Raw genomic sequence first — 21,794 nt, 5'->3', positions numbered from 1 at the left:
GATGTTTTTGGCGGCTTTTGGTGGCTCAGCGCTTCCTAATACTCTGTGTATTACTGTTTTGTTTTGTCCTCATCTCTTAATATCTCTAATCTCTAATTTAATATAACTAAAAGCTACAATAGTACTGACAAAGATCTTACCCTGTCACATAATGAACTAATAAAAAGTGCTAGGAAAGTGATTAGGATCGACAAGTTTCCACAGTGTTTTTGTTTTTGTGAGTCGTATGAGTCGTGAACCTCGCATAGTTTGTACATATTATTACTGACACAATGCTCGTGGAACGTTCTCATCAATTGTGTGCACTACAACTTTATCTCTCTTCTCTAGTGTAATAAGGCTGCACCAATCAGGAGAGCATGACAGTGCACCAATTGATTTTCAGACACTATACTCTATGGACAAAAGTGTTGGGACACCTGACCATCAGATCCATGTCTTTTTTAAACATCTCGTTCCTCCTTTGCTGTTATAATTTCCTCCATTCTTCTGGGAAGATGTTTAGATTTTGAAGTGTGCTTGAGGAGATTTGTGCTCATTTAACCACAAGGGTGTTAGTAAAGTCAGTTACTGATGTGGGATGAGGTGAGAAGGATTGGGGTGCAGTCGGAGATCCAATTCATCCCAGTAGTGTTGGATAGAGTTGAGGTCAGATCTTTATAGCAGGCTGTTCAAAACTTCCACTCCAACCCATGTAAACCATATCTACATGGAACTGGCTTTGTGCACAGAGGGCAATGGTGTGCTGGAACAGGTTTGGGTCTTCGAGCTCAAGTAAAAAAAGAAGAAGCTGGATGGCCGGAAAAGTCAGGTGTTCCAATACTTTTGTCTATATAGTACACCTAAAGCCACCAGAGCTGGAGCACATATGCTACAACTTTTTGGACATTGTCTATATTTTGTCGTTGAGCTATAAACTGGTTTCAGTTTGTGCCTATGAAGCCTAAAACCAAAAAAGTTATTTTCCCTGATTGTACTTTTTATTGGAGATGTAAATATTGTGTTAGATGCACAAAAAAATACACAAGAAACAATTGTAGGCGAGACCAAAATTCAAGAGATACTTCATCAGGAGTTGTTTTGCTCTACTTCCCCATGTTAAACCAATCCAATATATTAGGTGGATTCCTAGTTACAGTTGCAAAGGGGTGGAAAATTGTCGGTAAATCTTCGAAAACGTCCCGGAAACTGTCCATGGGAACTTCATCTGGTGTATTTTTGGGTAAATTCCAAGTTGGAAACTTACCAGGAACATTTTGTTTCGTCAATAAGCATGCAAACTAATACAGATTTAGAATTTTTTTTTTTTTTTAAATTGTTATTGTAATTTTGTTGCACAATAGCTTACACATAGCTTTTTATTTTTAGAAAACTTAAACATTAAACTTTTAAATGTATATAATATTTATGTAATTTATTCGAATACTTGCCAAGATTGATATTTTGACATTATTTTGTGTGCAGGATTTAAGAAATTATGTGTGTTATGTAAAGAAGGAATGCACAGTGTATGTAGGGGGTGTGGCCTTAAGTGTGCATGTGACTGCTGAATGTGCAGGATAGAAATTCAACTGAAATTGCATTCAATCTGGTTGTTTTAACTCGCAAGATTTTTTTTTTTTACTACATTTAAGTTCTCTGTAGTTTTGTAAATTCCCAGTTTAGTCCCTTCAATTCCCATATATTCATGTTAATTGCTTTGAAAAGCTTCCAGTCTTGAAAATTCATGCAATTTTTCAACCCTATTCCAAGTACATGTAAAGCCTACTGAGTTTTTATTTGATGAATTCCTTAGCAAAATAGACATTATTACAGCTATCATGCAGTGGCATTACTTAAGAGACGTAAGTGCGGAAATCTTGTCGTATCTCAATAGTACAAAAGTCAAAGTTCACATCCCTGGAAAGCTCCGTCGCATTACGTTGTTTTGCATTCGCGATAAGTTCGTCAGAGCGCTGCGGCTTTGTTTTTGTTTTTTTTCACCACCATCATCGTTAGCAGTTCTGCTCCGCTTTGAAGTAGCGACACTTCTCTGAAGCGGGTGCCGAACACGATATGCTAATGCCTGTTTGTTTCCCTCCATCACGGTCCATTTTTCTTTCTCTCGTTAGGTTGGCTTTTTTCCCAGTGAGTGTGTGGAGCTGATTAACGACAAGGTCCCTCAGTCTGTCACCAACTCAGTGCCAAAACCAGGTACCGATACATATACACAACCAAACACAGACACGGAATGAGAGTGTTTATCATGTAACAGTCATCGTACAGCCTTTGAAGAGCTCAGAAGCTCATTAAATCAGATTAGATGCTGAGCAAGCAGAAGTCACGTGTATGAAATTTTGGATGAATTCTGTTCACGTGCATGTCTTGGGAAAGTGTGTGTGGAAAAGTGAGGTGTGGGTATGTGTGTGGAAAAGTGAGGTGATGTGTTCGAGCAGGTGTGTGGGAGTGAACAGGAGCAGATGCTAAATGAAACACTGGACAACATCTGAATATACTGAGGAGACACTAAACACCTCCTTGTGTTACTGTACAGTCTTTAATTGAAGAGAAATCTATTTATATCATGGAGTATTTTTCACTTTTCCTTTGACAGCTCTGGTTTTGAAAGTGTTGACAAAGCTGAGTGGGAGACATAAAATCTTTCAAGCTCACTGTCCATCTGCTGCGCACGTGTTAACAGCCAAGCCATCGTTCCCATCGACGGTTTTTCCCAGTGATGCAATGACTTTATGCAATGAATTGCATTTTGATGTTTTACACTATTTTACAGTTGTTTCCACATTTTCCGTTACACACAGGTCCATAGCGAGCAGGCAAATGTCTCAGTAAATGGTACATACATCTGTTTCAAATACGACGGGCATTCAAGTCAAACCTGGACTTTTGAGTTACAGGTATAACAATGGATGCTAGCGTGGCGCTACTACACGCACTAGTTAGTCTAGTTGGTTACACCACGGCCGGGTACGTCAATAACGGACGTACGACCATCTTTTTACACATTTTAAATGATTTATTGCGGCTAAACCTTTTATCACCGTACTGTTTAAGTCTCAGCCGCACTAAGTCATTTGAAACGTGGTAAAAAAGATGGTCGTACGTCCGTCAGTGACGTACCTGGCCGTGGTGGGTTCCGGATGACGAAGTGAAGCAGGCCGTCCTAGGATAGTTCAGGCGTACTGACAAATCTTGACAAAATGCTGGGATGAGTGTGTAAATGTAGAAAAAGAAAAGGTTTTTTTTTTATTTGAATTGTATAAAAAAATTTTATTTGATCAAATTCAAAGGTCACGGTTTGACCTCGTAGATATTCATAGCAGCCGTAAAACCGCTGCTGTTCCCAAATCATGTTTAGATTTTTCCATTTTCGAACATCGTTGAAAAACATTTGTTAATCGGATGGGGTTTTTTTTGTAATTGGATGTTCAGATCAAAATTAAAGCAGTTGTTGCGTGTGCCCTCAGGCCAAGAAAACCTGCTTTCAGAAATGAAAGTGTATTGATTTTCAAAAGGCGAATCACTCTTGTGTGTGTGAAGCACTTGAACTCCTACGGGGAAGAGAGCACGCTAGATAGACATCAACTCCAGGATTTGTTGCACACATTTTATCTCAACGTCTACGAAATACTACACAATTTACCATTGCATCACATCGTTAACGTATCAGTGTCTGACCAACATTTTAAACACGAGTTTAATACTCCTGCAGGGTTGAATACTCATCTGTGTAATGCCTGTATTTGCCGGAATAAAAAAAGCTAACCAGCTAGCGAGCTACATTATGTCAACAAAAGTATTGGGACACCAGCTGTATGGTTTTTTTTTTGACCAAACTGTTTTCGCATAGTTCAAAGTAGGATGTCTTCGGATGCGGTAGCATTAAATTTGCTCCATACAAGGGGAGGTGTTATCAAAAAAAAAAACGTTTAAGACTAGCTTTGTTTACAAGAAAGTAGGGTATTTATCCATGTTTACACACTATCAGCTTCAAAACATCCCCCTGCACAGCAATACAGCACTCCCAGTGTCCCTGCACCTTCTGGAATGTGTCCCGGAAGACTTTTTTTTTTCGGAAGCATCTGCTGATTCACGCTGGATCTCCGCAATTGTGTTAAAAGGATCTTCGCAGGAGCCAAATCAGGCGAGTGGGGTGTGTGCGGAAGTGAGATTGCGTTGTATCAGGCTAAAAACTCACGTGAGAGGAGAGCTCGGTGACAGAGTAAGCACGTGGTCAGAATATTAGATGTTTTTTGGCACACTGACTTATCAGTGCTCCCTGTGACTGTGCGTGCAGCCCTGTGCTGCCATCTGTTGGCTTGTTACAAAACGCGCTTGTAACAAAACTAGTCCCGAACCTTTTTGATACCACCTCGTAAATATATATGGTTCACACAGATTGGAGTGGAAGATCTCGAGTGGCCTGCTATAGAGCTCTGACCTCAACCCTGCTGAACACCTTTGGGATGAATTGGAACGCTGACTGCACCCCAGACCTCCTCACATCACCTGCATCAGTAGCTGACTTTACTACCACCCTTGTGGCTGATTGAACACAACTTTCCATAAACACACTCCAAAATCTAATGGAACATCTTCCCAGAAGAGTGGAGGTTATTCTAACAGCACATGGGGACCAAATGTGATTTTCAAAAAGGAAAACCAAATCTTAGGGTCAGTTGTCCACAAACTTTCGGAGATATGGTGGAAATGACCGAGCTCCACATGTTGTGTGGAATTTTTTCTTTTTTGATAGTAGAAGTTATTATATATATATTTTATTTGCAATTTGAGAGACTTAACATGTGCACGATAGTCTTAGCGTTAGGAACTGATTGCTCAGTAAATTGGTTATTGTTTAAACTAGTGAACTTGCATGCGGATTAGACCTCAACACTACTTACCCAAGTTAAATCCTTCTATAGGATCAAGTTTGTGGATATCTTTGTTCTTCTGACTTCAATCACTTCTCTGTTACAATCCTAATTCTATTGCTATCGCAGTGCAAGCTTTGTGTTTCATTTCGCACTTACTGACTCGACCACTGACTCACTGGTGTAAGGATGTCACCTTAATAACAGCTATTCTCAAACCCGATCCTTTCAAACAAAATCAAACCTCCTCTAGAAAAAAAAACTCCTCAGGATACAAAATAGCGTTTCACAGTTTTTTCGGCATTTCAATTGAAAGATTCAGTGGACTGTTTACACGAGACTGGACCGAGTTATTTCTTATGCGTGCTATTTTATATGTAAAGTGTTGCTTTTAGTCGAGCAACAGCGTGAATTTGTAGGCAAACTGCTGCTGGAAGGTATGAGGAAATGACGGGTGCAGGAAGCTGAGCTTTTTAGTGGCTGTGCATCTCTAAGGAGCGTCTGAGTACTACCCCTTCCTCCTCCAGAAGTGTGTGGATGAAGGTCGTATTCAAGCGGGTTGTATTCTCGGTCATTCACACGTTTGTGTGGACTGGTAGAGGGATTTATGCTCCCGGAAGAAGAGACTGTCAGAAATCCAATTTCCCTAATTACGCGCGTCGCGGTTGTTTTATACAAACAATACCGCGCTGTCGCAAATCAGCTGATCGCAAGAGCACAGTAAAACAGTCTGTGTATATCTTCTGCAATGGAACGAAGAATACGAGATCTGATACGGATGCCAGGTGAAGAGGAGGCATCCGAAATCGCAGATTTGATAAAGCACATTTTGTCGATATAGTAATGGGTCTCATCAGCAGCTATGATCGGTTTAACGACTTCACAGGTTTGTAGAAAGGTTTATCCCAACACCTCTCAAACCGATTACAATTCCATTTGCTTCAGGCATTTTCATTCCGATGAGGTTTTTATATGGATCATATTCATTCCGAATTGTACTTTTAAAATGGTTACAACGCTCCATGTAAACGCACCTAATGAGTCATCAATATTCTTTAATGTCGTTCAGTTGATGTTTTGTATATATTTTTAAAAATATATATATATTTAATTAACACGACGCTGACCACAATGCCAAATAGCTCTGAAACACCAGTTGTGATCTCTTGGGCATTTTTAAGAAAACAGCGCCGCAGCCAAACACAGGAAATTCAAGCCGAGTAAATGTCGTGATTAATGCACGGCTGAAATGGAGGGTTTCAAAAACTAACACTCACCGGGTGAGTAATGAAATTTGTCATGTTTCGAGTGGTCACAGATCGCGCTCAGTCGACTTTACATCACACGTCGTACCGGCCGCTCTGCCAAGTCCTCTGGAGGGCTTTCGGCCGTTTTCCTCTACTTCTGTCACGTTTGTGCCTCAGATCAGTTATTACAACAGCGAAGTGGTGACTCATTCTAATTCGGCTATTCACTACGCTGGCTTTGGGTGGACACATTGCACATCCTGTATGCTCTTCGGGGAGTATTGTCAGCCAGGGGTGTAATGCCACGCTATTTCACACACGAGCGACTGCAGGGAAAAGAGCGAAAACATGTTGATCGTGAAGGGTACAGACAGATCCTGAGGAAGGAACACGCATGATTTCTGCGCTTTTTTGCCCCTCTTTTTACCGCTCGCATGTCTGCTGATGTCTTTGTGATTTCTGTTTGTGATCTATTTCGATGATTTGCTTGTGTTTTCAATGTGTTGTAATCTCCCATGCATGTGTAATGATATATCACTGTGCCCCTTCCCCCTCCCTCAGCGTCCCCCTGCTCTGCTCTGCGGCCGGCCTCCTGGAGTCTCTTCCCACCCTGTGCGTGCTGGTATTCTCCCCAATGCCTCACTAATACACTCTATCCATAGCCAATACATTTTCTCTCTCTTGTGCTCTCACTATCTTTTTCTCTCTCTTTCTTGTGCAGACAAGTGATTTACTGATTGTTTACATGCAAAGATTTTCTCTAATCCCTATGATTTAGAATCAGCTGTATACATACACACCCTAAACTCAGCAGCTTGTAGAAAACGAACCAAATCTATATACATGCAGCATTTAGTGTTGATGCTGACATAATATTTAGAGGAATGAGAATTCAGGCAGTGTTTAGATTTCGACTCCTTGTTTTCAACATTTTTCTCTTTCCAAATTTCTAGCAGTAACTCAATTTTTTTTTCTGCTGTCAATATTAAATTAAATAATTCAAATATCAATAATGATTGTTTTTTTTGTTTTGTTTTGTTTTGTTATTTCAGTCGCATGGAGCGTTCCTCAGATCAGAAATGAAATTCTCTGAACTATTTGTTCAACCTCAATATCACGTAGTCACTCTTGCACAGCGTGAAGTATTTCTTGCAAATGCTTTTGTACATTAATTTAATCGATTGTGTACAAGTGTCTGCTGTTTCCTACATTATTCATTGTTTGTCGTGTTGATCAAAATACATTATACTGGTTCTCACCTGAAGAGTCTTAAAACATCAAGGCATCAGTTTATTGTATAAGTCATTCAATGGAAAATGGTTAAACCAGTTGTCAAAATGTGTCAAGCTTACATTTCTACTTTTACAATTGTTTTTATTTGTCTTGAATTGATGAACTGTGCAGTTGAATATTTAATGTCACTTATAAAAGGGAGTGTGTGGCATCAGATCAACCAATGATCAACCAGTTCTCGAAAATAGGCCAAATGTACTGTAAATCTCATGAACCTTCAGTTGGCGACAGAGCGAAAAACGGAATTACAATTTCTGAAAATGGATAAACAACCAGAAAACAAACAAACACTAGTACAGTATAGTACACGTATAAAATCCTGTCTGTTCTCTTGCAATCGAGATCCCACATACAGTAAAGTATACATTTGTGCTGTTGAAATTCATAGATGCCATACAGAAGAAATTCAGCCTTGTGCATTCTCAGTCATTATAATCCAAACCGTAGTTTACATCAGGAAATATTCAAACTAAATCACTATACATTTTGACATTCTTGTTTCTAAACAATGACTAATAGACTTGATATATTCAATGACAGAAATACTTACTTTAGGGAGATGAACTAAGGATTTTAAGAAAAGTACAGGCTTTCGCAAGAAATCCAATGTGTTGCGCTGTTTGTTTTGAGAAATGCATTTACCAGTTTGCAAATATTAAGGATGATTCGAGAAACGCTCGAGCAACTGAGAAAAACTGTAAGCACATTAATGGAACACGGTGAATTAGTGAGAAATCTGTGAAATGCTTAAAAAAAAAAAAGAAAAAGCAGAAAATCATGAAAAAAAAGAATCGATATACAGTTCACAAGTGAGGAAAAATATAAAAATGTGTTCCTGCAAATTACTGAGCTGCATGTGAAGATAGCTAATCATGCTCTAGCAATATAATCGATATAATTAGCCCTTCACCATTATGTGCCACGAAGCTCTCTTCATCATAGTAATGTGTTTTTGTTTAAATCCATTTTTATTGCTCTAGCATGTTTATTATCAGGCCCTCTGAAGCGCAGTAAAACATTGCCTAACAGACAGGGAATGCAGAAGGAAATGTTTTTTTTTCCTTCGTTCTCTTCTCGCAAAGTGACTACTGGCAAGTTGAGCGGAGGGCAAAGGCAGCTGTTTTTCCCGTGTTTTCCTAACAGGCTCGACCGCTTTTCTCTTCTCCCGCATGCAGATTTGGAGATGGCGAGTGTAAAGCAGGACAGTGCATTGGCACCCGACCCATTAAACCCCTACAGGCTGAGCTCAGGTAGACCAAACCGTTCCTCTGTGTTCTTAATCACCGACTAACCTCCAAATCCACCAGCGTGTTTCTCCACCTGTCGCTTCCTCACTCTTTAACAATCGAGTCTTCATGAGCACTGGCACTCCTGGTGTGTCTAGTTTTCTACCCTGCCTACTTTTCATGGTGTAATGTTTCAAGAAATTTTCATTGTTTCACGAATATAGAAAAGTACCTCTCTTACTGTTTTCACTTTCCTGTGTCTAATGGCTGATCTTTTGTTCTGTTCTTTTTTTAATACACTGGCTTTTATACTCTTAATCTTCTGCATTGTGTATCTGATACAAGTGTCCGCTTTGCATTTGTTTATGTGTATTGATGTCGAGTCGACAGTTAAAATCCGCCATCGTACACTCCTAATACCCATTACCGCACCACTGCTTTTTAAACTTTGCCCCTAAGCGGTCATAAGCCAGAGTCGCAACGTGTTTTCACTTTCACAAAGCTGATTTACTAAGTCCAGTTAAAGCACAGCTATAAAACCATTCCAGCTTTGTCCACTGAGAAAATGAGCTACAGTCTCTTTACACAGACTGCAATCCCACATTCTTCAAGGCTACCCTGCAGTGTTTAATACACGGCCTTTTCTCCAGCACCCCAGCACACGACGAGAGTTCAGGCTATCCGAACTATTCTGCCTGCGATGTGTCATCATGTTACAAATCGTTCATTCATTTACTTAAGACTTACTTAGAGTTAATGATTAAATACATCGTTTCTTAGCCTGGTCAGAGGGAACATAATGGCTGATCTTAAAATGCGCTTAGAAATGCTGTTCAAGTAGTTTTCTTAATAAGTAGTAGGTATATTTTTACTCAAGCAACCAGATTTTTAAAACTTTTGTTGCCTCTGACCACATCCTATTTTTCTGTAGTAAAACTGTGAAAATGCAGTTTTATATTTATTTATTTGTTTGTTTGTTTGTTTGTTTGTTCATTTATTTATTTATTTTCTGGTATCCCTAACCAAAGAGCTTTTAACACAAACGAAACAATGGTTTTTACCTGACTGTAAGTTGACTAATAGTGTAAAAAAGACTAGAACAATTGAAAATTTGCCAGAAGAATTCAGGGCGGAGGCATTGAAGACCACAAAAGATCACAATGGCAGACTTTCAAAGTATGGCTGACTTTTGGGGTTGTGAATTTTCATAATTATAAAGACATAACAACTAGAGGTCAAGCGATTTGTGGATTTTACCGATTCAATAGCTAGGCTGGATCGTACTTGCCGATAACGGCGTAACACACTTTTTAAACATAACACTACATGCAAAATAGTACTGAACATTATTACAAAATAAAATTAAATGTAATTTGAATGCTCTGGCCTTTATTAAGACATTTGAAAGTGGCATGACTGGATTTATGTAAAATGGTAAAACTTTAAAGTAAGATTCCATTGGTAACAAGGTAATAAGAAGTTAATATAAGTATTGTTTATTGTTTGTTTGTTAATTTCATTAGTATTGATGATTACTAACATATTTTCAAACGGTTTATTTTCATTTTATCTTTTAACCTTAGTGCACTATGAACTAACATGAATGAGGTATAGCGAGCAGTTCCACTTGTTTAAACAAACAGCACGTGGCACCAGTGATTCGCCTATAGAGGCCGCTCTCGTACTGTATAATGACAGAGGACCTTCTCAGCCGCTTCAGTGCAGATGCAACCCGGAAAAACTATCGGTATGGATTTTTGCAGAAATTTCCTGCAATCAACTATTGGTGCCGATTAATCGGCAAACCGATGAGTCGGCAAACCGATGAGTCGGTCGCCCTCTAATTACAACATCAAGCTCAACAATGAAAAGGTGCACAAACTGTATTCGGAATCACACTTTTTAGAGTGTTGGTAAAATTTGCCAATGGATCACTAATTCCTAAGACCGCTTTTTTGAATCATGAACAAGGCACCTTTTGACTTTGGTTTGGATATTGACCCCAAATGGACAGGAACAAATAAAGCTATATTTTGCAGTGGTCCTCAAAAACAAGAGCCTTGAAGTCTATGAAAAAAACAGTGTTTAGAAGTGAATAGGGCATCTATCTGCACCAGGCCAGGGAGGGTTTGGCAGAACAGAACAAGATTTCATTAAACTGTAATGGTCAAAATTGTATGATTATGCATCGAGGGGAAAAATTTAATTATCATAGCGACTGAAACTTTTGTGGCTAATACAGACATTTAGATAGAGGTCTCTGGCTGCAAACTGCTTCCATTCTAAGAAGGCTTCACCATATATTTCTGGAAGGGTGTGGGGACTTGTGAAAATTGTGTTTTACAGAATGTGTTATGTAAAAAAGAAACTATAAAATTGTGAAACCGCCTGTATAAGTACATATCCAGAGTGTTTAGTTTGGAACCCCATTTAGAATAAGTTTAGACCACAGTAATAGCAGGTGCTTGTCCAGATGTAGTTCCTTTATCTCTCTCTGGATCCTGAACTTCCTGGTGGGGCACCAGCGTCTTCCTCTCAGATGAACAAAGGGCAGCTGGCTCGGTGAACAAGCCAAGACAGCTGAGTTTATGAAACATGTAGTAACAACTGTCTTCTTTCCTTCTCTGAGGTATTGTCCATTTCCTGCTTGACCTCTTCCCAATGTGTATGTGTGTGTGTTTGAATTAACGCTTGTACTGTGTACCGACCTCCACTGTGAGAATTTGGAATTGTTTGAATCAGGAAAATGGTTCAGTGGCTCTAGTATTGCATGCTGCATGCACACACACACACACACACACACACACACTTTTTTTTACTTTCATCCTGTCATCCCACACCACAAATGTCACTTTTACTAATGTTTCTGAGCACACAATCTTCCTCTGCTGTCTGTTAATATATAATCAGTATGTGCACTATAGGCTTACTGAGTATACGACTAACACTGGTTATTGGATCGTATTTAAATTGGCTTAATATTTAAACTGTATATAAATGTATTGCCTCGTACGAAAGTGTAAACTCTATAAAAGCAGGTTTTCATGGTTAAATAGTTTCAAAGGAATTGGTTTTATTTAGTGTGCATGCGAAAATAAGTGCAAAAACTGCAGCGTTTTCCAGTTGGTAAGCATAGTATTTGATTGCATGGAAAATGTTCTAGAGGTTCTGGAGTGATTTGGATTGCTTTCCATTCTTCCATGTACCAAGAATAATACCAAGAATTGAAATTCAAATACATATAAAGATCTTTTAAAAAGTCTTCTTGTGTGTGCGTGGGATGAATGTTACCACAAGGACAATGGCAATCTCGACCTTGAGAGGACATTTCACTGGTCCTCATGAGGGACAAAAAAGTGGTAGAAATTTTTATACTGATCATTGAGGTTAGGTTTAGGTTTGGTGATGATAGAAGGAGCAGCATTTCCTATTCGGCACATCAACGCACATTTTCACATTTATTATTATTTGACTGCATTTTGTACGTCGCTTGTGGTGTGTAAAGGTTTTTGTAGGCCAACCCCGATCTAAAAGTCCCACTCTCCCAGCCTCAGATTTGCACGTTTTTTAATGGTTCATAACACTACCTGTAAATTCTCAAGCATGTTCACAGTACTGTGGATTTGTCCATAGTGATGCAAACTAGAAAAAAACAACTTTTTCAAAGAGAAGAGAAAAAACATCTTCCAATAATGCAACCTGGCCACTGCACCACACTAGAGTACCGTACACACTGACAAAGTGAATATTATAAATATATTTATATTAAGAAGTCGACCAATAGTGGATTTTACCGATACGTAGCTAGGTTGCATCGTACTTGCCGATAACTGATTAATTAACCGTTTTTTTTTTTAATGGTTACTAGATCTAAAAACTTCATGTAAAACATTACTGAACTTACAAAAACGAATAAATAAAACAGTACCGATTTATGGAAACGTGCTAAATAAAATAAATATTAATATATTAATAAATATAATGATACAATCAAAAAAATACATTTAATAAAGGTCGTGGATTCAGGGATTTGTCTCTAAACTAATTCGTCTCTCTCGTAATGAGAGCCACTCTAGAAACGGACGCAAGCCGGAAAAACTATTGCTATGGATTTTTGCCGATAACCGATATTTCCAGCAATCAACTATCGGTGTCGATTATTCGGCCAAACCGATGAATTGGTCGACCTTTTTAAAATTGAATGGCTATTTTTATTCGCTTTCATTTCTGCATTAATTTTTTTTATGTATTTCTTTAGATTTATTAATATGAGACTAATTAGGATTTGTTTCCACTTGTGGTTTTACATGCACTTAAGATGGAAATCAGTTTAAAGTCACCATTTGTAAATGATTAAGGTTTTTTTATTTTATTTTGGAAAGCCGGACGAATAAATGAGGCTCATTCTGATTAATGGAAAAAATGAAAGCAGTATTAGGATCTGGAAGTATCGGTACTCCAGTATCGATTCAGTTAGTTCGGTTCAATCAGTATGCAAAGCAAGTACACTAAGTACAATGGGTGTATGTAATGGAAGAAAAGTAGAGACAATAAATCGTTTCTTTTTTGTTTGTAATGAAACCCGCAGGCTGAAGCCGCGGTTCACTTCACTCGTTTGGTAATCGGTTGCTGGTTTTGGTGGCTGAAAGCGGATCCGGGAGGCGGGACAGCCTTGAAGGGGAATGTGAACAGGGTGCAACAGCTCACACAGGGAGGGGGGATTTTTTTTTTCCTACTCCAAGACGCTCGCGCAGTGTGAACTCACTGAGGGAACAGGGACGCGTGCGCGGTTCGAAACGAGCTCGCGCTGCCGACTCGACCAGCCAGCTTCAGCTCTGAGCCTCCATCAGATCGCTTCACTTCACTTCTCTCTCGGAATGAGTTTACATTTACATCCGGATTTAAAACCCGTTTAGTTCCTGTTTGTCGTCTTGAGGTGAGGATACGTTACGGTATTATGAGTATAGTCAGGAATATTGAGTCAGCTTTAACCAGTGTATTTTTTTTCCTTTTGGTTGATGATTTCTCTGTATTTAGTTGTTGGATGTTTTTGTATTATATCGATTTATAATTAATAATGAAACCATCGTCTTGTGTGTTTGTCCAAAGTCTATAAGTAATGAAGTATTTCCAAGTCATGACGCGAGTGGGTGGGTGTGAACGGGGGGTGGGGGTGGGGGGCATATCTACTGACACCATATACTTTTAACATAAAATATAAAGAAAATAGGTGACAAACATGACTGTTACAGTTAATAAGAGTGCATCCTTTGTGCCACTGGTGTCAATTTCTATTTTCTGAACATATATATAATATAGTGTAAGATAAATGAACAGTATTGAGCACAGAGGTTAAGTCATTTGGAAGGATTCAGCTGTATATTTCTATAAAAATATATATAAAAAAGGATTTCTTGGATTAAATAAGTATAGTTTATTGCGCCTGAAGCGAAACCGCTCTTTATTTCTATATTTCAGATTAAAAAAAAACGTATACATGTTGACATTTTGCTGTTAATTTACTTCTACCTATAGACATAATGGAAAAGTGTGAAATATTCTGTGTGTTGTGATCGGATCAATTTGGGAATAAACACGAGACTATGAAGGACTATGTTTCATATGAAACTATATCATGTTTAACCCTCGTATCCTTTCAGTCCAGGTTTTTTTTTTTAAAACACAAGCGGTGTAATATTTATTCCAGTGTCCAAGTTGTCGTATGTCTGTGTCTTCTCAACTGGGATTCGCTCCAGCCTGGGACAGGATCGCTTACACACACGTTATCTATCGCTTCTCCGGCCCTCTGGGGTGTCTGTTTTTGTCTCGCCGAGGTTGTCTGTGAAATATCAGCGAATTCCATATTTCTGACTCTGCCTGCCCTTGAAAAGTAGGACAGGAAATTCCTGGTTGGTTTGACATCTACGTTTTTGATGAGCAAATTCTTTGCAGACCAGGTGTTTGGGTAAGTGTCAAAACGGTTTTGGGAATTTTGCCATAACAGCAAATGTAAGCACACATTTTCCTGTTTTTGTTCATTGTGATTTTATTTAATAAGCGGAACCCCGTGTTCTTACAGGGAAAACTCCACCCCTTAGAACAATGTGTTTATATTGTAATATTTATGATGTTTTCAGCGAATCAGGAGGCTGTATTTTGTTGTTTCTGGTTGTCTGTGGTGCGTGTGTTTTTATTTTACTTGTCAAATGTGATGTAGTGAAATGTTTTGGAGGAAAAAAGGTCAAATGTAAAAAGTGAGGAAAAAATGGGAAATCCAGACAACAGCACGAGGTACAGCACAAGGCTCGACTTGTTAGGGATTCATGAGATGATGAATATGACAGTGCAGAAAGCAAAATTTGCATAAAAGGTGACGGGAAGCTGGTCTTTTTAAATGCACAAAATTAGACGAGGTGAGAGATGGGCAGATTAACCGAACTGAAGAGCCTGAAGCTAAATCTCATTACACTACAGTCAGCAGGTAGTCAAACAGCATTGCAGGCAATATAAGATGTTAATCAACTTGAACGTAACCAATGTCAATAAAGAAAGGTTCACGCAGAAAAAAAACCTGCCCAGAATTTTATTACTAGAAAAATCTCGAACACAACTGAAGGTCAAGTTAATTAGGAAGATTCATTTGCGAGTCTTTCAGGGTGGATTTTTTCCTTGAATGGCAAATTAGTCTTGTGTTGAATGCCTCTAATTTGCCTCTGAATACTAATTGTGTTTCTGTTCATTATCTATGAATTATTAACCATTATTCATTTTCCGCTGATCGGTTATTTGTATAGACATCGCCGTATTTATGAAAGTCAACACAGTCAGTGACATTTAATTAGCGTGATCTCTAATTTTCTCAACGCTCATAAATGGCAAAAGTGAATTAATTATTTACTGCCTGCGTTTTGTGCCCCCCGTTGACCACAGGTGACCGATTAAGTGATTAAGTGAGTTCTTGAACACTTGAGTGTAAAGTTAAATATAGATGAAAGCATGTTTTAGTTTGGTTGCATGAACTCAACTTTGGACTCATTCATGTGCTTTTTAAAAACCCCATTCCACCTTCAGTCCCCATTTGCTGTTCTAATAACCTTCACTCTTCTGGGAAGATGTTCCACTAGATTTCGGAGGGTGCTTGTGGAGATCTGTGTGACGAGGTCGTTAGTAAAATCAGGTGCTGATGTAGAGTGAGCTAAGGAGGCCTGGGGTCCAGTCAGCGTTCTAATTCATCCCAAATCTGTTTGATAGGGTTGAGGTCAGAGCTCTATAGCAGGCCACAGAAGATCTTCCACTCTAACCCTTGTACACTCATGGAGTGTGTAGTTTGGGTCTCCTGGTTCAAGGTGAGGGGAGAATGTAATGCTACTGCATTCAAAGACATCGTATACAATTCCAACTTGTGAAAAGAGCTTGGGGAAGAACCACATATGCGTGGAAAAGTCAGGTGTCCCAATACTTTTGTCAGTATAGTGTATTTAGGACTCAAAGCTAAATGGGTGGCTTTTAATCTTTTAACATACCTTTACTTCAAGAGTTTCTTGAACCACCGATTTGATTGGTCTGACAGGTTCATTAGTGGCGACTGTGTCTAACAGCATTTTGTCGGATTATTGTTTGACATCTTTCCGTACCGTATCTGTACGTACACCACATCCAGAGTGAATCATATGGGAGCAGCGGTTTTCCCAGCAGCTGCTCATACGATCCCACATTTTCAGCAACAGCTGATTTTTATAATTCCATCACCTTCCAGATCCGGACGGATTTTTGGATTTACGCTCGAAATGCGTTTTAAACCCGAAACAGAGCCTTATAACAGAGCCTTATAGGCCGCGTTTGTTTGATTGCGCTTCAAAAAGACGTCTGCGACTGTGAGAACAAGGATTTTCCTAAGATTTCTTTCCACTCAAGTTTGAGTCCCGAACATACGAGTTTGTGTTGAGTTTGGTTCTGATTCAGGACGATTGTTTGTATTTTCTCTGGTATTTCTTTGTTCATTATTTCCTGCTCCCTTTTTTCCTTTGTTTACTCAGTGTTCCTCATTTGTTTTATATGGCCCAGGCTGCAGGATTTAATATGCCTGGCAGTGACAGTCAGCACTTAACGTGAGTGAGTGCGATTGAGCAGTCGTCCGCAGCGAAGTGTTGCTTCATTGCTGCTTCCTTGTTGAAATGAGTGCGACGCTTTTATTCATATATTAATGAGCCCAATGTTGAAAAATTGCAGCTCGGCTGGCAAACAGTGTAGGCCAATTTTATGAGCGAGAGCATTTCATTTGTGTTGGACTATTTGTTAGGCAGGACGCAGGATGCTGCGGCGTGAGCTCACCTGGCACAATACGACTTTACATCATGGATTCCAAGTGGGAAGTGAAGCACTTCACCCAGTGTTGCTTTGCCAGCTGTACAATACCAACGAATGGCCAAACATTCTGAAAGTGGAAGCATAAAGTGCTTCTCTTTAGAGAAATTTGAATCCTCCATTAGCTAATTGCTCTAATCGACGAGCTGCCTTTTGTTGCGCTCTTTCAGGTGCCTGAGGATCTGAGAACCGATTTCTGCGCAGAACAAAAAAAAGACTGGAGTCGTGCTGTATTCTTCATTTCATCTTCCACTTTTGTAAATGTTTATTTTGGTCACTTTTTAGATACAGGATTTGTGATTCTGATTTACGGATTATTTCGGAATTATTATCCATTGGGAAACTCTTGGACCTTTGTTTTTGGATCTTATAAATGTGGACAATATTTCCGCGGTAACCGAAATACCACGCAACCGTGCAAACCGATTCTCGTGCGATGCCGGTGAATGTGAGCTCAAATTCCCCGCAGCACCAAAGACTTGTTAAAGACGACACGTGTTTGTGAACAGCGCAACGGTTTCCAGGCTCGGCAAGGAGTAAACAGGGAGCATTGTGGGACTGATTTATGTCTGTCCTCGTGCAAAGTAACGACACGTTGGATTTTAAATGATTTTATGACATAAAATATTATTTAATAGTGACATTTCTGCTAGTTAGTAAGCTGAATTAAAGCTGAAGGGAAAAAGCCGGGCCTTTTTGTTTTAGCTGTCATACAGGAGTAAAATATAACTGCAGGTGGATTGCAGACTTTATTATTTATATAACAAATGTATGGAATCTTTCACCGACTTGCGCATGCATTCAGGATTTGAGTTGAATTTGATAGAACACATTTTGAGGAAAAGCGTCGCCGGTTACTAATGAAATCATTTCATAGGCATGAGTGTTAGTAAATAATAGTGGTCTGAAATTGTCCTTCAGTATCCAAGAAGCACGGGAAGCTGATCACGTTCCTGCGCACCTTCATGAAGTCCAGGCCCACAAAGCAGAAGCTGAAGCAGCGTGGGATCCTCAGAGAGAGGGTGTTCGGCTGTGACCTGGGAGAGCATCTCCTCAACTCCGGCCACGATGGTGAGTTCTCAACACCTTTTTGTTTTTTTGTTTTTTTCCTACTCACTCTTCAGGTTAAATGGAGGCCACAATGTCCGTCTTATGAAGGCCTTGGCTGGTTTCCAGCTTTTGTAAACGCTGTCTGTGTGGCCTGGAGAAAATGCTCATCGACCCCCAGCAATCGCGCTGCCTGTGCCTGTTTGACCGAGTTGCCACGGCAACCCACAGCTTAAGAGGGTGTAAAGGTCAGCTTGAATTGGTTAGGAAGGCAGTGTCTGGAGATTTCTCCTCCACTGATTCACAGCTCCCTGGCAGCCATCAACACTACTCTGTTTGTTTGACTCCAAAATCCACCTTGAGCTATTTATTGCTGGTTCTTTTCAAACTGTCCCATACAATTTTGGTCGGCTTCTTAGACATTACAGTGCAAAAGAGTAAAACAAAAAAATAATAATTTTGCTGGCTGATTTTCCTCGTTCGCTGGTTGCTATTCGGACATTGTTATTAAAAACGCACATTTCGTCATTCATTGCCTCACCAAAAACACATTTCTTGTCAGGAGATTTGTTTGTTCGGAGAAAATAACGTTTTCAGTGTTTTGAAATCCCCTTGTGCGCAATCAGGTTTGGGTTTCCACAGCGTACGTGGCTGAACTTTTTGTAGAGTTCAGCATTTACCCCATAATCCTTGAGAGCATCTCTCTGTGTGTGTGTGTGTGTGTGTGTGTGTGTGTGTGTGTGTGTGTGTGTGTGTGCGCGCCGCTACACCCCAAGTTATGATCTTCACAGATCCGATCTCATTTGAGGAAAAATGGCTTTATAGATGCAGGACTAGACTTCAATATTCATCCCTCTAATTAATAAACCTAAACAATATATGCATTTTACAACGTTTACACCAGACCGGAAAGAAAATGCGACATTCCTCTCCTCATGGGTATGTATGTGGTGGCTCAGAAGTGGTTTCATGCTGCCTGAGAATTTTTCAGCTGCACCATCAGGAATTCTGCTAAACAGCTGCTTTTAGAACTCACTCATCACAAGGATGATTGAAACAAGAGGCCATGGCAGGGATGTCTGTCTTCCCCTGATCCTGCTTGATTAAAGTGTTGCAAGGTTACGCAGGTTTACAGTCTGCCTCGGTTTATCAGAAAAAGTGAGCCCAGGTTTTATACTAGACTGATTTATTGGATAATCATATCAGGATATCATTCTTTACCTCCCACATTTAGCCACAAATTGGTGAAGCGCACGTTAAATACAACTTTAGGTGTGATGTTGCCTGACACAAACAGATCTTCTGACCTTGAAATTGAAGTTGATTATTATTGTTAGATTGTTCGAAGATGAGGCCACAGCACAGGTTTAAGTCTATAGTACACAATATAGACAACAATAATTAATTTTGTTACACCTGACTTTTCCCACCCTGTGTTGATCTGCCTTTAACTGTTACCACAAAGTTGGAGGCTTAAAATTATATCAGATGTCTTTTATATCAAAAAAGATTTTCCCCTCACTTGAATTAGGAGCTCCAAACCTGTTCCAGCATGATGGTGCACCAAAACCACCTCTATGAACATATAGTTTACATGGTTTGAAGTGGAAGATCTTGAGTGGCCTGCTATAGAGCTCATGTGAACGCTGACTGCACCCCAGGCCCACCCCATAGTGGAAAAAAAAGATGAAGGTTATGAGGGAATGACTGTTGTTTTTCTCACAGCTATATCATAAGTAAGAACAGGAACTTGTCTCTCTTGCATGTTCGACGATATAAAATTCGACAAACTGTTAAAATGTGATGTTTTGTTTTGTTTTTATTTTTGGTAATAAGTTTAACATTGCGACCTGCAGGCGAACCGCATGCGGTATAATAGTGGAACTGCTTCGCTGTGTTAATGATCTTTGATCCTTGTTGTTAGAAATATAACTACTATTTCTGCGTTTTACCACCCTGACCTGAAAGATGGTGTGCGTTTCACCACCCCCTCCTCCTGAGTCCTTGCACTCATTTCAACCCTTATATCATTGTTGGCTCCTTTAACGCCATGCTCGGGACTTGGCTTGCATTCTGCCTCACTAGTGCATCACTTTGAATAAAAGCATTTGCTGAATGAACAAATGCAAATGCACATTGTTTCAGAGACTGTCTGTTTGTATTTGTAAGGGCGTGTTGTACTTTCCAGTAACTGAAGTAAAATGGATCGAAAGACATGGTTCGACTAAACCCATAATCTCAATCTCAGTCCCCCAGGTGCTTAAGAGCTGCACAGAGTTCATTGAGAAGCATGGAATTGTGGATGGAATGTATCGGCTCTCTGGGATCGCATCCAACATCCAGAAACTGCGGTATGTGTGAGAAAGTAATAGACTGACATAAAATCAAGGGAGAATGAGCACTTGTGTACATTAATTATAGAGAATTTTATGTTAAAGCTGTTGGCAGGGAAATGTGTGGTGGAAATCTTTTTTTATGAATTGAGTTCTCTGGGGATGAAAGCTAACAAATGATTCAGTTATTCACACAGCTGTAAGTGGGGTCTGAGACTACTTTTATTTTTTTGTATTATTTACAATCATTTTATTGCAAACTATATTATTGACAACGGCTTAAAAAGGAGACTGAGAATCTTTGAAATACGGATATAAATTGTAGAATATTATTAGTGTTAGTAGTAATTGGCGGTCCCCTATTTAGGTTTTGTCACTGTGTGCATGCAGACTGACAGACTTTTATTGTGCAATTCAATCATCTTAGATCAAATCTAATAGAGTCCTCTGAAATAATAGAGATTGAGAAAGAATCTGACCGTATGTGCAAGTTAGTTGACGCAGTTAATATCGCAGATTTGCTCAATTTTTTTATATATTTTGCAATATCAAATGTTTAACCCCTGTTCAAAATAAGAATTTAACATTTATTATAGGCATTTTTTTATTGTCTTAGCTTTTATATTACATATATATTACGTGCTCTATCTATCTATCTATCTATCTATCTATCTATCTATCTATCTATCTATCTATCTATCTATCTATCTATCTATCTATCTATATCTGTTGTGTTTTTGTATGTATCTTGATTAAGTATTTAGTATTTGTAATTATTGCAGATATTTGATTTAAATATCCAATAATTAATGTGTAATGGTTGTTATGCTTTTCTTTCCCATCCAGGCATGAATTTGATTCGGAGCAGATCCCCGATCTAACCAAAGATGTTTACATCCAGGATATCCACTGTGTGGGCTCGCTGTGCAAGCTCTATTTCCGAGAGCTGCCTAACCCACTACTCACCTACCAACTTTATGAGAAATTCTCGGTAAGCAGGAAACAGGAAGAGCAGTGATGTGAACAGATCACACTTTCACACGCGAATGCTTGCACTTTAATGGCGTTTTGGCAGATCGAGTACTTTCTTCTTTTTCTTTCGGCTTCTCTCGTTAGGGGTCGCCACAGCTGATCATCCGTCTCCACACCCCCCTGTCCTCTACATCTGCCTCTTTCAAACCGACTACCTGAATGTCTTCCCTCACCACATCTATAAACCTCCTCTTTGGTCTTCCTCTTTTCCTCCTTCCTGGTGGCTCCATCCTCAGCATTCTTCTACCGAAATGCCCCATGTCTCTCCTCTGCACATGTCCAAACCATCCCAATCGCGCTTCCCTCACTTTGTCCCCAAAACAGATGGAGTATATCCATGCATAACTGCTGTACGAGTTTACATCTTGATATGATAAGAGC

The 21,794-nt window shown here is 39.4% G+C and overlaps 1 protein-coding gene across 8 annotated transcripts in view; it reads left to right on the top strand.

The window, feature by feature from the left end:
• Positions 1-21,794, top strand: part of arhgap32b (Rho GTPase activating protein 32b) — a 134,000-nt gene that overhangs the window by 103,799 nt on the left and 8,407 nt on the right. For 4 of the 8 annotated variants that reach the window (XM_046868559.1, XM_046868563.1, XM_046868561.1 and 1 more), the window contains 6 exons: positions 2,112-2,193; positions 6,680-6,730; positions 8,587-8,661; positions 17,923-18,072; positions 20,297-20,399; positions 21,228-21,372. In XM_046868559.1, coding sequence (XP_046724515.1) covers positions 2,112-2,193; positions 6,680-6,730; positions 8,587-8,661; positions 17,923-18,072; positions 20,297-20,399; positions 21,228-21,372 — 606 coding nt within the window. Of the gene's footprint in view, positions 1-2,111; positions 2,194-6,679; positions 6,731-8,586; positions 8,662-12,605; positions 13,574-13,887; positions 14,603-17,922; positions 18,073-20,296; positions 20,400-21,227; positions 21,373-21,794 lie in introns of those variants that run through there. The other 4 variants (XM_046868560.1, XM_046868562.1, XM_046868565.1 and 1 more) reach the window with 4 other exon arrangements.

The sequence above is a fragment of the Silurus meridionalis genome, chromosome 15 (genome assembly GCF_014805685.1).
Source record: "Silurus meridionalis isolate SWU-2019-XX chromosome 15, ASM1480568v1, whole genome shotgun sequence".
NCBI classification, from domain to species: domain Eukaryota; kingdom Metazoa; phylum Chordata; class Actinopteri; order Siluriformes; family Siluridae; genus Silurus; species Silurus meridionalis.
Note: the sequence above shows the minus strand (reverse complement) of the source record. Positions and strands in the feature narration are given on the sequence as shown.